The sequence below is a fragment of the Amblyomma mixtum genome, chromosome 1, assembly GCF_055824585.1.
Source record: "Amblyomma mixtum isolate Tamu chromosome 1, ASM5582458v1, whole genome shotgun sequence".
Classification (NCBI taxonomy): Eukaryota; Metazoa; Arthropoda; class Arachnida; order Ixodida; family Ixodidae; genus Amblyomma; species Amblyomma mixtum.
The window spans coordinates 57,158,948-57,172,549 of NC_143012.1; the positions used below are offsets into that span (position 1 = coordinate 57,158,948).

General features: G+C 44.8%; 1 protein-coding gene across 1 annotated transcript in view; it reads right to left on the minus strand.

Annotated features, from left to right (window-relative positions):
- The window catches only part of LOC149366363 (dehydrodolichyl diphosphate synthase complex subunit Dhdds-like), a 51,771-nt gene extending 38,449 nt beyond the window's left edge, over positions 1-13,322 (minus strand). The window contains exons 1-5 of the mRNA XM_089570533.1: positions 13,129-13,322; positions 12,333-12,475; positions 8,266-8,382; positions 4,094-4,198; positions 2,719-2,941 (exon numbers count right to left, since the gene is read on the minus strand). Of these exons, the coding sequence (XP_089426659.1) occupies positions 2,719-2,941; positions 4,094-4,198; positions 8,266-8,382; positions 12,333-12,475; positions 13,129-13,176 (636 nt within the window). The 5' untranslated portion in view covers positions 13,177-13,322. The remainder of the gene's footprint in view (positions 1-2,718; positions 2,942-4,093; positions 4,199-8,265; positions 8,383-12,332; positions 12,476-13,128) is intronic.
- Positions 13,323-13,602: the final 280 nt, after the last annotated feature.

Below are 13,602 nucleotides of genomic sequence, written 5' to 3' on the forward strand. Positions count from 1 at the left end.
AGAAACTCTGTGAAGACGTCAGGTTATGTCGACCCGGAAAATGCCTGCTATACTATTGTGCAGCGCTGTAGCAAACGGCACGAGCGCTGCGTTGCTAAGTTCAGTTGACCAGGTACCAATGCTCTCCCTTTAGCTGACGGCATGTTGTAGGGGTAGCTTTGGTGATCAGCAAAAGTGAGCAAGAATGAAGTATAATAAAACTTGTTTCAACCACTACTCGTAACGATAAACACGTGTTAACGTTTATGTTGCCTAGGGCCTTCAGCGCAGGTGTTTAGAACTAATATTCAGAGTACCGGCCTCTGATCGAGGGTTCTAAAGTTAGAGAGACGTAGAAAGCTGCTGGGAAACCTAAAAAATTGCCTGCGACTGAGAGCAGCAACTTACTCCTTGAATTTATTTTATCTATTCCGGAATTATGACTTCAATCGCTACAGCTGCTCGTGAGAAGGTTTTAAGAAAGACATGTTTAGCTCATATTCTCCGCAAATTAAGGCGAACATCGTCTAAAGCTAGAGGCGAAAATTAAGAATAACTTCACGAAAGCATGCTGGCGAATAGATCGGAAATATTCCTAACATTCCTGTCTGAACAGCACCCCGCAGAATGGTCTTGAGCTCGAAGCGGAACTTCATTTCATATAATCTCCGCTTCCTGCTTTTTCCGCTTTCTTAGACCGCCCGGTCATACGCGCAGCCACTGGAGATGCGTGCTTAACTGGTAGCCGCTCGGGCTGTGCTTTCAATTTTACCGTCTCCGTAACGTTTGAACTGTTCCTTCTGCGCCGGGAAAATGAGAATTTAATCTGAGGAACGAAAGCCCACAATAACTGTCTTCCTTCCATTTGGACACCTCAGTCTGTATTCGAGTGAAAGCAGGAAGAATTGAGTTCAAGAAGAGTGGAAAGAGGTTGCCATAGACTAAACCTCGAATAAATGTCAGCCACTTAAGTCATTAACATGCACCCACATAGCACAGCACGCGGGCGTATTGCATTTCGCCTACACTGAAGCGTGCCCGCCTGCGCTGTTTGCGAGAGAAGCAAATAAAAAATTCCTTTAAGCGGAAAAAAAGGTGCTGTTATTTCTCGTTTCGTTCTCAAAATCACGGTGCGCAAAGGGGATAAAGGTAACAGAAGAAGAGAGAAGCGCTGTACAGGTGGTTTCCGGATTAACTTCGACCACCTGCAGTCCTTTGCATTGCGCGCAACCTGCGCTGCGCAGTGGCGTATTTCGCATTCCAGCTGTGTTTAACGGTGTCTGGTGCCGGCGGGCATAAATCTAGTGCCCTTTCGCTCAGCACCACAGCTACCTATCCACTAAGGCACCGCGGCGAATGCCGCCGCAGAGCGAACGAGATAGCGACAGTTACGGCCCTATAAACAGCCAGAGACGTGGAACACGTTCCGCAGAACAAAACGATAGGCTGTTTAACTAAGCTACCGTTAAAGCAAACGTAACGACCTTCATGACCAGTGCCGGCAACGTTTTGAAGGAGCTGAGATGGCGCCCACATGCGCTCTTAAGCAGGAGCAAGTGGGCACAGACGTCGACCGCGATCGCTAGCACGTGCACGCGGCTTCTGCTCTTGTTACGAAGCCTGCAGTGGTCACACGGGTCGCCTTACAGCAAAAGCAGCGAAGGCAGCCGAGCGCGCTGTCGCTCGCTATGAAATGGCAAGAAAAGCGGCTGATTGGCGGCCATTAAAACTCGAGTGCAGCTACTATCACCTATGCCGCAAGCAGGTCTAGTAATCGGCCCAATATTGGAAATGGATCGTTTCACAGCGGTCCCTTGTAGGGCCGGCCTTTTCCAATACATTTCCAATATAGGGGGGATTAACTGTGCTGCTTGGGGCGCTATTCTTTAGACTGTTATATGTCTTTTCTGCACTGCATTTCACGCGTAAAACTGTTCTCGGCCAAGACCGGACGTTTTGAACAATATAAAAAATTAATAGCAAGACCGTGCAAGCCTTTCTAGCGGAGATTTGCGGATATATTTCTTGTTATACGAGAATAATATGATGCATGAAAATAGTGCGTTCATAAACAACTTCCCGTTCAAAAATGTGCTTGTCCAGAATTTCCGGCTATGTTTTCTTTTATTGCGTGGCCTTGGTTCTGCCAGAGATTTCTACCCACAAACGAATTGCAGTAACTTTTCCCTTTTTTCTGTGACTCCCTTCTTTATAGCTTCACATACGGCGCGGTTCAAGTGTCCACCAAGATGTGAGGAAATCACTGCGCCCTTTCCTTACCCCAAAAATTAGTTTTAAATTTAAAATTTTCGAGTATTTTTATACTTCTTGAAATAAAAATATCATTCAAGCTTTTTTCGAACCTAGGTTTCCTCTTACCAGAAAACTTCCTTTGTATCCAGGTGTTATGGAAGCCCACTGCTGCACGTCCGTAATAAATGTTAAGAATCGCCTGATATTTCTGTAAAATGCAACTCAATTTCTGTAATTCTCGCTAGAGAATGCGATGGGGTAGTCCTTTTCAGTACCATACTTGTGACTGCAGTTCTTTTTACATAATTGCTAAAAACTAAGCTTCTTCATTCAGCTTACTTTGCCTGGCTTAGAGTGAACACTGCTGACATGATCGGAAATCAATTCCAGGTGTCAGCCTTTTTAAGTGTTGGGCTTATTAAACATATTTTGTCTTATCTGGCCAGAGACAGCATTCACTGTTCCTATTTGAGGAAATTAACTCACCCTGATTTTTGGCCAGTAGAGCTGGAACATCAAAATCGCGCTCGCCAAGTTCCAGAATTTCACCGCAGGCCAGAAAGGCGGATCCATGTGGATATAGGCGTAACCGTTTTGCAGCACCAAAAATTCACTGAACCGCGCTTCGCCCGAGCTGCGAAACCATAGCTGCACTTCAGGGCTCTCGTTCTGTGCCAGGTATTGGTCCACAAGTTCCGGTGTAATGTCTCTGCAAAAATCCGAAGCATGCGAGAACAAGTGAAATCAAATGTAAGTAAGGGCTGAGGCAAACTCTTCATGGAGGCAGCTAGAGGAGCGAAGAAAGGGCATGGTCACATAAGCAAGACAAACCTTTTACATTTTTTGCAACAAAAAGATATATCAGCATTGCCTCTTCAATTAAAGATGTCCTGCTGAAGAGGGAAGTGCGAGTGACAACCACATAAATATACTATTGCTTAGATATTTTTATATTTTCAGTGCAAAGTATGCGTCCTAAGTGGATCATTGCGGTACCTTGCAGCCTGACTTAAAAAACAAACATGTTAAAAAGAAACCTATGACCACTCCATCCAAGTTTTGTTGACAGAAATAATGGATTCAATGGCTCCTCTGGTAGCTTCATGCTTGCCCGCCACTACACTGCACAACTATTGCAAATACCTTTGCTCTGAAATGTTCTCCCGTCGCATCATTCACACTCGTGACGCCAACGTAAAAAAAAATACTCCGTGATCACAATTTTGAACTGAATGGCTCTGTAGCCTCTTCAAAGGAATAAGCGTCAAAAAAACAAATAGGTCCATGCAGCGCATTTACTTCCGAAATAGCACTATGAGGGCTCGGGCTTGTGGGGGATCCATTTTCATTAATCCAACTTCATTCCGTTCTCAGTGCCTTAAGCAGAATATTCTTTACGTCCTGACAATTGATTTTGGATATTACTCGCTTGCCTAAAGTTATGTATTTGTGTCATTCTTGCTCCATAACGAAGTTTTTGGCGATCCAACTGCGTCTGAGTGTGGTAGGGACACAATATCGGAATAACGTGTGGCTAAATGTAACTTCCGGCCTAAGAAAGACTTTACAGAGACGTGTGCAAGCCCTTCCCAGACTGCAGCAGTGGTAATTTTGCGCTATAACGTAATGAAAAGATGCGTCAGGAGCTCTCGGGGAAAAAGAATGTACGTTTTTAAACGTCAAGAAAAAACTTATAGGTAAATCTAAGGTGTTCTACGTGTAATATTAATTTCTGGCATTTACAAAACTGCATCACAGTGGTACCAAAAAAGTGGCACCACTTTGAAACTTGCTTCTTATCTGCAAAGGGAACAGAGTTGACAAGGAACAAAATATCGTTGTGGTTATTTGGATTACTCACCCAGATGAGATGGTTCCTTGTTTAACAGCCTTCGCAAAATCAAATGCCATGAACTTCGTGTTCTGCCTACTGGTGTAGGCGGCGCAAACTGTCCATGTGAGTTTACTGCAACATAGAACCGTGTACACAGTGCATTTAAAAGATGATTTCTAATGGGGAACTAACTGTCATTAAAAGACATGCAAGTATGTCGTTAATTCAAATTTGTAGATTTCTGAAACCGACGAAACAGACATTTCCACATGAAATCAGGACACCACTGCGTGGCCTTTCGCGGATCAGATAAAAATCACACACCCCATTTGAACCACCATCGACCAGCGGCAGAAACATCGACTAATGATAGAAACGGGAGCATCAGTTCCTTGTCTCACATTTGCGCTCTAAAGACCTATGATATGTGGAATGCATGGAAAGATGATGGGAGAGACTACGCACATATCGGAGGTGCCACTCACAGGCTATACTGAAGTCTACGCTCAGCTGAAGTTGGCTATTTGTTTGCAAAACAATTTTAAGCATGAAATGCTTTTAGCTCCCGTTGTCGGCAGTGTGGCGACGTCACTCCGAGACCGAGATCCACTCATCCGGGCTCTGAAACGAGAACTTCCGGGCACCGTACGAGACTTAACGAGATTTAACGAGACTCTCTAAGCCCTCCTACGCGACCGACATGCAAGCGCCGGTTGGTCTCCAAACGAGTCACAAAAAATAACTGCTGCCAGTGCCTTCTCAATGTTTATCAAGATATCATTCGAGCTGTCGTTTGATAATGCACGGAATTATAATTTCCGATTGCTAGTAACGCGTGCAAAAAGCACATACATGCCACAATATTTAAGCATGAAATGTTTTACGGTGTGGTTCGGGTGTCCACCGCGATGACAGAGAATTACTGCTCCATTTCCTGTCCTCAAAAAACGTTGCGTTCAAAGGGCAAGGCATCGCGCCGAACGGGTGGTGGCGTTCCTACCTTCCTGTAAGGTGCGGCTCAGGTGTCCACCGAGATGGCAGAGAATTACTGCGTAATTTCCTTTCCTCAAAAAGCGTCGCGTTCAAAGGACGAGGCATCACGCCGAACGGGTGGTGGCGTTCCGCGGACTGCCTACCCCCCGCCCCACCCCTCCCTAGATAACAGGCACGCAACACTCTGGCGCAGATTACAAACACATACTCTCCCCTCGCCCCTTACCCTAACCCACTATCATCCCTCCTTCCCCACTCCTGCTTGCGCCCTATGCCCAGAACCCTTCGCTTCTTCCCTCCACATCCTTTCCCTCTGCCCGGCGGACCCTCCCCCGCGGGACCTAGAGAACCTCAAGACCTGGGAGGACTGGGAGACCCTGCTGCATTCGGAGGACCCGGCCGTGCAGACCATCGCCACCGGCCGTGCTGCCAGTGTTATGGACCTCAGGAACATAAACACTTGAGTGCAGTGGGGTCGTGCGGGGACCCTGGAGCGTGCCCCGAATTCCTTTGTAAATAAAGTTTTCTCTCTCTCTCTCTCTGGCAGCGCTACAACACGCTGTCGCGTTCCACTCCTAAAGGCGAAGCTTAAGCGTCATTAATTAGCAGTTTATTAGTATTTTTTCATTAATCAGTCATTACACACTAATCAGTAATTTGTAATTACTTCGACATGAATTATGTGTGACGTAATCCAGTGGTAACATCACCAGTGTCACATACGCAAAGTGGTGCTGAGCCGCCGCGGTGGCTCAGTGGCTATGGTGCTCGGCTGCTGGCCCGAAAGACGCGGGTTCGATCCTGGCCGCGGCGGCTGAATTTCTTTGGAGGAGAAATTCGAGGCCCGTGTACTGTGCGATGTCAGTGCACGTTAAAGAACCCCAGGTGGTCGAAATTTCCGGAGCCCTCCACTACGGCGTCTCTCATAGCCTTAGTCGCTTTGGGACGTTAAACCCCACAAACCAACCAACCAACCAACCAACCAACCAACCAAAGTGGTGCTGAAAATGGTTTCGCCTCTACGCACTTCGGACAGTTTTGAACGCGCTGCATATACATTCTTGTCAGGCCAGCGTCTCGTAGGGTCCGCGCGCGCTTCGCATTATGCCCGTAAACATTTCATGCTTACTCTACTGTCGGTTACGGGAGAGGCACAGTTTTTGCTGAAGTTAAGCTTTTGTTTCGCTTGACAGCCAGGTTCAACAAAGGAGAGCAGTGCCAGTATTCGCAAATTCAGTGATGCCATGGTCTAATGGCGAGCAAAACGGCCGCATACGGGAATTTTGGTGGGCTCAGGTTGTGGATATCGCTCGACACCAAACGCAGCCTATTCATCATGTTCTCGTTTTATTACAGAAGTGAGTATCCAATGAAGCGGCCATTTACTGAGCCATGGTGTAAAACATATTTTGCTTTACCAGCGCAGTGCACATTCCTTATCTCCTGTCGCGCACCCGTCTGCTGACTGGTGATGATAGAGAATGCTAGCAGCAGTCAGTTTTTAAAACATCGAAACTACTATGCAGTCTTGTAAATCGTCATCTCTTTATATTGACACTTTATACCGTCCTAGCGAAGAAACAATCAGAGAAATGTTCCCCAGCAATCTGAGAACCAACTGAAATTGCGCACGGTTGTATAAGGCTTCTTGTTCCACCTTGCCATGTTAAGAACTGTATAAACTTGTTGCGGTTGGACTGTTGCGGTTGAACGCAAGGAATCCTGCAAGAGTGAACTGAAGTTCTCTCTTTTTACAGCATTATAGGGCACTGCAGGTGTTATTTAACGGGCTTAAGATGAAAGTCGATGCACCTGCTATAGTATACCGTGGAAACTGAGTGGATGAGAGCGTTGTTTTATTCTGAAGATGTGTCGTATCGAGCAGCGCTGTGTATCGTCCCTTCTCGTCCTCGGTACCTTTTGCCGTTGCGCTGTTTCGCAAGAAATCGTATCGAAAGCTGTGTTTATTTCACCAGCCTCCTTTTTGTCACACTTTTACAACTTCATATTTTCTCCGAGTACTTTCCCCCGTGTAACGAACGCACCTCTCAAATCTCCAGCCATGTTTTGGAGAAAAGTGCGCACATTACGCGATCAAATACGCAAGCTGACAGCACAATGCGCGAAACGCAATGAACTCTAGCGGCAAGATAAAGTACCACTCAGCCGCCTCCAAACCGGGGCCTCAGAGCGCAGTGTCCTCTATTGGCCTAGCGGGGAAACTTCGCTGGCATAAATAAAAGCATACATTAATTATCTCGCTGCCATATAAACAAGATGCTATCGCGCGGTGCTTCTTTACTTGCATTTGTCACCTGGCCGCCATTCAGGGCAACGACGTCATATGCGTGTGGCAGCCGTTCTTTCTTTTCTCGAAACGTGGGCACCAGGTTGTGAGTATTGACGTGCGAAAGCGGCCCCAATGAACGGAAGAGTGAGGGGTAGAGTGAAGAAACGAACCAACGAGAGGTCGCCAACAGGCGAGAGTGATAGCTTTTTCACGAGGCGGCGGTCCTTACCAGTGTAACAGGGTGAAATAACGCGCGATTATGGCGACTTAGCGAACAGTGATCTTGTAGCGTATATAACTTCGGGAGTTTACCTTTACTTAAGAGAGTCCAATAGCGCGGGAAGCTATCGCCACCTGCATATCAAACTCCAGGTGCTGAGCCCAAACGGTTACATACTTCCTTTAAGCCTCCGATAGCTGAACCGCTTTTAAGCTTTCACAGAAGACGCGGGCCAGCATCCTGGTCGTCCTCTGCTGTGTCGTCTTTGTGTGCGCTCAAAAGAACACTTACACCAGCTCGATCCCGGCCGCAGCAGACGCATTTCAATGGAGGCGAAATTCTAGAAGTCCATGTACTGCATGATGTGAAGGCACGTTGAAGAACCCCCCGTTGTTCCAAATTAAATTGCTCGGAGCCCTCCACTACGGCGTCCCTCAAAGCGTGAGTCGCCTTGGAACGAAAGAATTCCATAAACGGACCAAACCAAGCAGTATTTTTGTCCTTGCACGAAGATTTTCTGGGCATAGAAGTTGATTGGTCGCGTTTTTATATTCATTGGGAGAATGAACTCATTACAACGCGCTTTCTTTTTAGAATTTCTGATATGGATTTCTATTTTGCACTGGTCCTTAGCTGGTCTGATCGTGTGTTAGGGCGGGGGTCATGTGAATATGAAAGGAACAGGAAGGCACCCACCAGTTCTCGTCAGCTGTAGCCACGTCCACTTGTGCGATCTTTGTCTGCATGCCTTCGGGGAACAAACTGATGTCTCCCGAGTGTCGCATCCAGAGGCCAAGCCGTGAGAGGCAGGTACTGCGCGTGAGAATAATGTTCAGCGTGGACAAACTTATGTGTGCGCAATGTAACTTACGCTAGACAAGAGATTCGCAGTCCGATTTGTTTCCCATAATCACTGCCTTTTTCGACTAGCTATACTACTTTCCCGCCGTGCTCAAGCACCAACGAAATCTGAAGCATGCAGATTAGGTCGTTAGAATACGTGGTATGACTGCTGCCTTGAGAGCATCCAGTTTTTTCTATGCCGTTTCCTCTTCAGCAGCCATTGTTTTCAGGGCATTCGGTATGAAGTGGTTGCACTGATAGGCGCCTGGAAGACCCTAGTTTAAGAGTTGAGCTTCCAGTTTCTAGCAAAGGCTCCTTTGTCCTCTGCGTCATGTGCGCTGAATCGAGCGTTGTGGACCCACCTCTTAATTATTTCCTGCTTCCAAGGCTGAATGTCTATCTGGTGTGTACTGCTTTCTAATAAATGTTTAATTAAAACCACCATGTAGGACTCCTTTACAATATTTACCAACTGAAGCGCTTACACTCAGATTATAGCTTCTGCACTGTTCTCCAGATTCGTCAATTATGCGTATGTCGAAAGTTCCCAAACGCTCGGTTTAGCAAACATAGCTCCTCCCATGTTGAGCCGGAGGGTTCTCCCACCGCAGGATAAGACTTGGTGGAGGGGCAGGACTGTGTTTGGAGAAAACACCAGACGAGATCTTTCCCGAGTCCCTATATACTCAGCAAAATATATCCGCAAAAGCTGAAGCCGTAGTGTAAATGGCGTTGGGACCCGGTGACATATGATAATATCCTGTGGGAATGCAAGATAGAGCCGCCCACTGTGGCTCTGCTGCAATATCCTTCTTTTGAGCACTGGGGGGCCGTGTTGGCCAGCTCTGACACGGCCGTGCAGGTCCGGGCCATGGAGTGGGCCGCACAGGTCGGCGTCAGTCGAGGACTGATGAGCATCTATGAAATCTTTTTATGTGCCATCAAATACAGATGGGGGGATTGTAGAAAAAAAGCTGTTCTTGGACAGCTTGACTGGTCCACAATCCCTTATTTCGGCAGAGTAGCAGCATCACATGAGCAAACATATTCTTGACACCCAGACATATACATACATGTTTAATATGATGCAAATATATTACTCATAGTGAACGAAAGCAACAGAAAACAAAAAAAAAACAGAAAACAGCAGCGGAACTCACTGCTACAAATGCCAAAGAAAACAACAGCAAGGCTAGACAACATAACATAGAAACCAAATACATCTGCCGGAGGTCCTTGTAGGTTGCCGTGAAGAGATCAAAACGGTCAGAATTATAATAATTCAAAAGCGTTAGTATTGTGTACTTAAGACACGGTTTCCCCTAACTTGAACGTGACATCGGTACTGACCAATCCTCGAAGTGTCTTGTAAGGTAACTTGGAGTTCTGTCCTGTAATTGGTATAGGTTACATATATTGTTGATATTCCTGTGAATTTCCTGTATATATACATGACTTAAGCGAGCACGGAACTATCAACACGCACTTCTGAAGACAAAGTTTTTCCTCCTTCTCCGTCTCCTCCCATAACCATTCCTACCGCTAACACCTCGTTACAGCGCCTGGCCGATCTCCTCGGGAGTTTTCAGAAATAGTTGTGCTCGTCAATGCTGGTCAGGACACCTCTAGGGTGCGGAATACAGGCCGTACACTGAAAACCGCGTGAAAGCATTCCAGTATGAAAAAGGTTTCTCTCTACGACTACTACTAGTACTACTGCTACAAATGGATCCTAGGAGGAAAGGTTTTGTTAAAGCTGGCCTCGTTACAAATGACTACTGCGTAGGAAAATAAATCTGCCCATGCAAATCCTTTAGGCGTGTGAAAATTCTTGGCATAACGAACAGCAAGAATTATTTTGTTGCCGCCTCAATAATGTTACTGTAACTGACGCAGTGCACGAATTCTTCGAGAAAGTCGAAGAATTATCTTTTACTGATGATGTTAACACTGTCATGGGTTTTGTGACCATATTGTTAAAACTGGTTTGAGCCGCTTTGTTGCTTCCAAAATGAAAAGAAGAAAAATGCAGATTCATCGTGAATCAAAGCGAATAACTGCATTTATCGCCTAGTGTGTCGGCCTGTGCTTGTTCTAAAGAAATGGAAATGCTGTAAAACTGCAAGGTCCAATGGTGCTAAGTTCCAACTCTAACACATGTCAAATCACCTGTATAATTATCCTGTGTTGTTACAATACCGAAAATATAAAACGACCTCTTACATGTTTTACAGATCAGCACATTCAAGGTAGTTTACTTTAAATGCTTGGCAGCTTCAGATTGACTAACAATTACATATGCTTTCAATATATGCTTAATTCCGTGCTCAAACGTTGCATAACTTAGAAGTCCCTCCACTTTGTTGTGATTTACACTCACCTGTTTGTGTTCCCATAATTTCAGTGAAGGTGTTAATACAATTTTACATTTATTTACTGAAGCAAACAGGCGCCAAGATGAGGCACTTATCTGTATTGTTATGTGCTGCTCCCTTTCGATAAGTAGATATAGTGCCATCGTCTCTCGTAAATCTTTATCCACCTACCCTACTTTTCATAACTTGCCAAAGTAAGGCCTTTCCACTGGTACGGCAACACTCTATTGCAGTCTACTTGTAGAACTATTTGTATACTGGTCTATTGAGGCGCCTTACTCGGACACACATTCTTTACACAAGTCATTTATTATCTTGAAAGATATTGTAAAGTAGCCTAAGGAATTGACAACATGGTTTTCGTCTAGGATTCAGCACCAGTACACAACTAACTGAATTTCCGCAAAACGTAATGTGCGATCCATTAGATTCATGCCAGTAATTTCATGAAATTTTTAAGAGTAGCTTACAGCAAATTTAAGATTAACTAACTACAGATTAAAGATTAACTTAATAAGATCAACTACCTTCTAAAAATAGTCCTTACCTCGTTATTTCAATATCCAGCCTCCTAACTCAAAGTTCACTGTTTGTATAATTCATTTCAACAACGTCCTCTTCTGTTGGTGTAACATCCGGCGACCCGCAATGCTGTATCTAAGGCCCGCTTTTTTTTCTTTTTATAGGTATGTAATAACCAGACTCGTTGTGTATCGGTTTAAATGCGTTTATACGCTGATGACTGAATATTTCGTCGCACTGTTAACACATCACAGGGTCAGGAAGTGCTTAAAGACTAATTTTCTAATTTTGTAGGCGGGGAAGAATGTCAGTGAACATTATCTCTCTCAGACTTTTTAAATGACCTTTTCTAGACTTGGTTTTCCTTTCCTACTCCCGTACTCAATTTGCGGTCAGCATTTGCAAAGAGCATCAAAATATAATTATCCCCGTTCTCACATTGTGATACGTTGTGGTCAAAAAGCACGAAATCTTATGCAGCAAAGATTTAAAGTGCCTCAGGGATTTGCATCTGGCATTACTTAACGCCACAAGGAAAGCCAAACTGTTGTCATCAACGATTACAGGCGCGATTTCTAGGGACTAAGATGTCATTCTGTGCATATATTTATACAGGCATTTAGGATAAGGCCCTTCAAGAAGGGATCTCAATGAAGGTGGTTTAAAGCATTGCTCCGAACTAGGACGTGCGAAGCTCAAATGGAATGTTTCCGTTGACAACTCTAAAAGAAGTGGAATGCGGGAACGTTCCTCTGCAGTCCATGCAGTATTTCAGGTAAACCTTCGCATTCTGAGGTTCACTGCAGTTTGACAAAAACAAACTAGAGCGACTGCCGATGATCTGCTATAGTTTCCTTGACAGTGTGCGCGAAAATATTCTGTATATTTAAATGGTGTGTTCCAGTGTTCCCGCTCTGTGCCCTTTATGCAATACTCCGAGTGAAAAATAATCGGCTAGACCTTTTTTTTATCCGACGAAAACCGCCGGAATAATACGAAAACAAAGGTAGGAGCTGCACTTACACAGAGTCCAGAGTTGCTGAAAAGAAGCGGAAAAGCTTTTTTACGACGGCGTCCAGTTCAGAAGTCGCACGAGCGAAGTTCCGAGAGCTCAGTACGAAGCTTGACATATTAGCGACTCCAAGGTTCGCAATCCAGTGGCAAAACTTGAAGCGCCCACATGAGTGAAAAGAACAATTACGTCGTCAATTAAGAACTCCTTTCAATTGCTCCAAGCTTCGGGTTTGAAAGAGTTTAAAATGTAAAATGACTTGAGAAAACTATGACGAATTTAGCAAAACTTGGAGTAGAGAATTTATAAACTGTGCTGTAGAGCTTCGTTTACGTAGGCTATCCAGTATGCGACACAGAATTAATTAACTCTTAACTGGCAATGAGCCATGCTATAGAAAAGGGATTCTACAAGGCACGGTTGCTTCTGCCAGAACCCCAAATGAAGCCATATTTGTGGGAAAGGATCTGAAGACCATGTAAACTGAGAAATTCCGAATTCTAATTTTGGTCTTTGAAGTCACGTATCTGTGTCACGTGCTGAGTGTAGGCAGTATATCAGGCAATGTTTACCTCGAAATAAACTTGTTGTAAGTCAGCGCTCGTGGTGTCTTTTTATTCTATGTGTGCTGTCTATGTTTTTGCGCTGTTACTTCGAGATGGATCACCAACAAGCCCAAGCTGCTGTTCTGGTCTTTGAAGTAGCAGTTTCATGAATAAAGTCTAATAAAGGCTGTCTAGAGATACCTTAGACAATGTGCCATAGCGATATTTTGAAAAGATAACACATCCAGTAATGAATTCGTACCAACACTAGGTTCTGCATCATAATGCCGTATGCTTCACTCAGCTCCATGCCGTTGCTTCTGGCGTAGCGTCTATTCCCATCAGGAACGACTGCGACATGGCGAGGAACTACGCCTTGCCGCAAAATCCATAGCACAGCCTTCTGGTGCCACGAAAGCTGTACGTTCCATATAGTTTTGAAGACCACTGCAAGAGATTTTGGTCGTTTATAACAATACATGTGAAAACCTAAAGGCAAAGCAAATTGGGCAAATTTTTATTGCTTATAAACTACTTATGATGTGTGAGATGGCAATTTTATTGCTTATAAAAGGAGCCGCCATATACAGCGAATTCAATTATTTCCCCTTTTGCTGCGAACTGAAGCCCCTCCCTGCTGAAAAAAAGTTCTATGATGCAATAACCTCATAGATCATTGATCATAGAATTTCATACAATCGGTTTGACATATCATACAATCTGTATGATATATCAT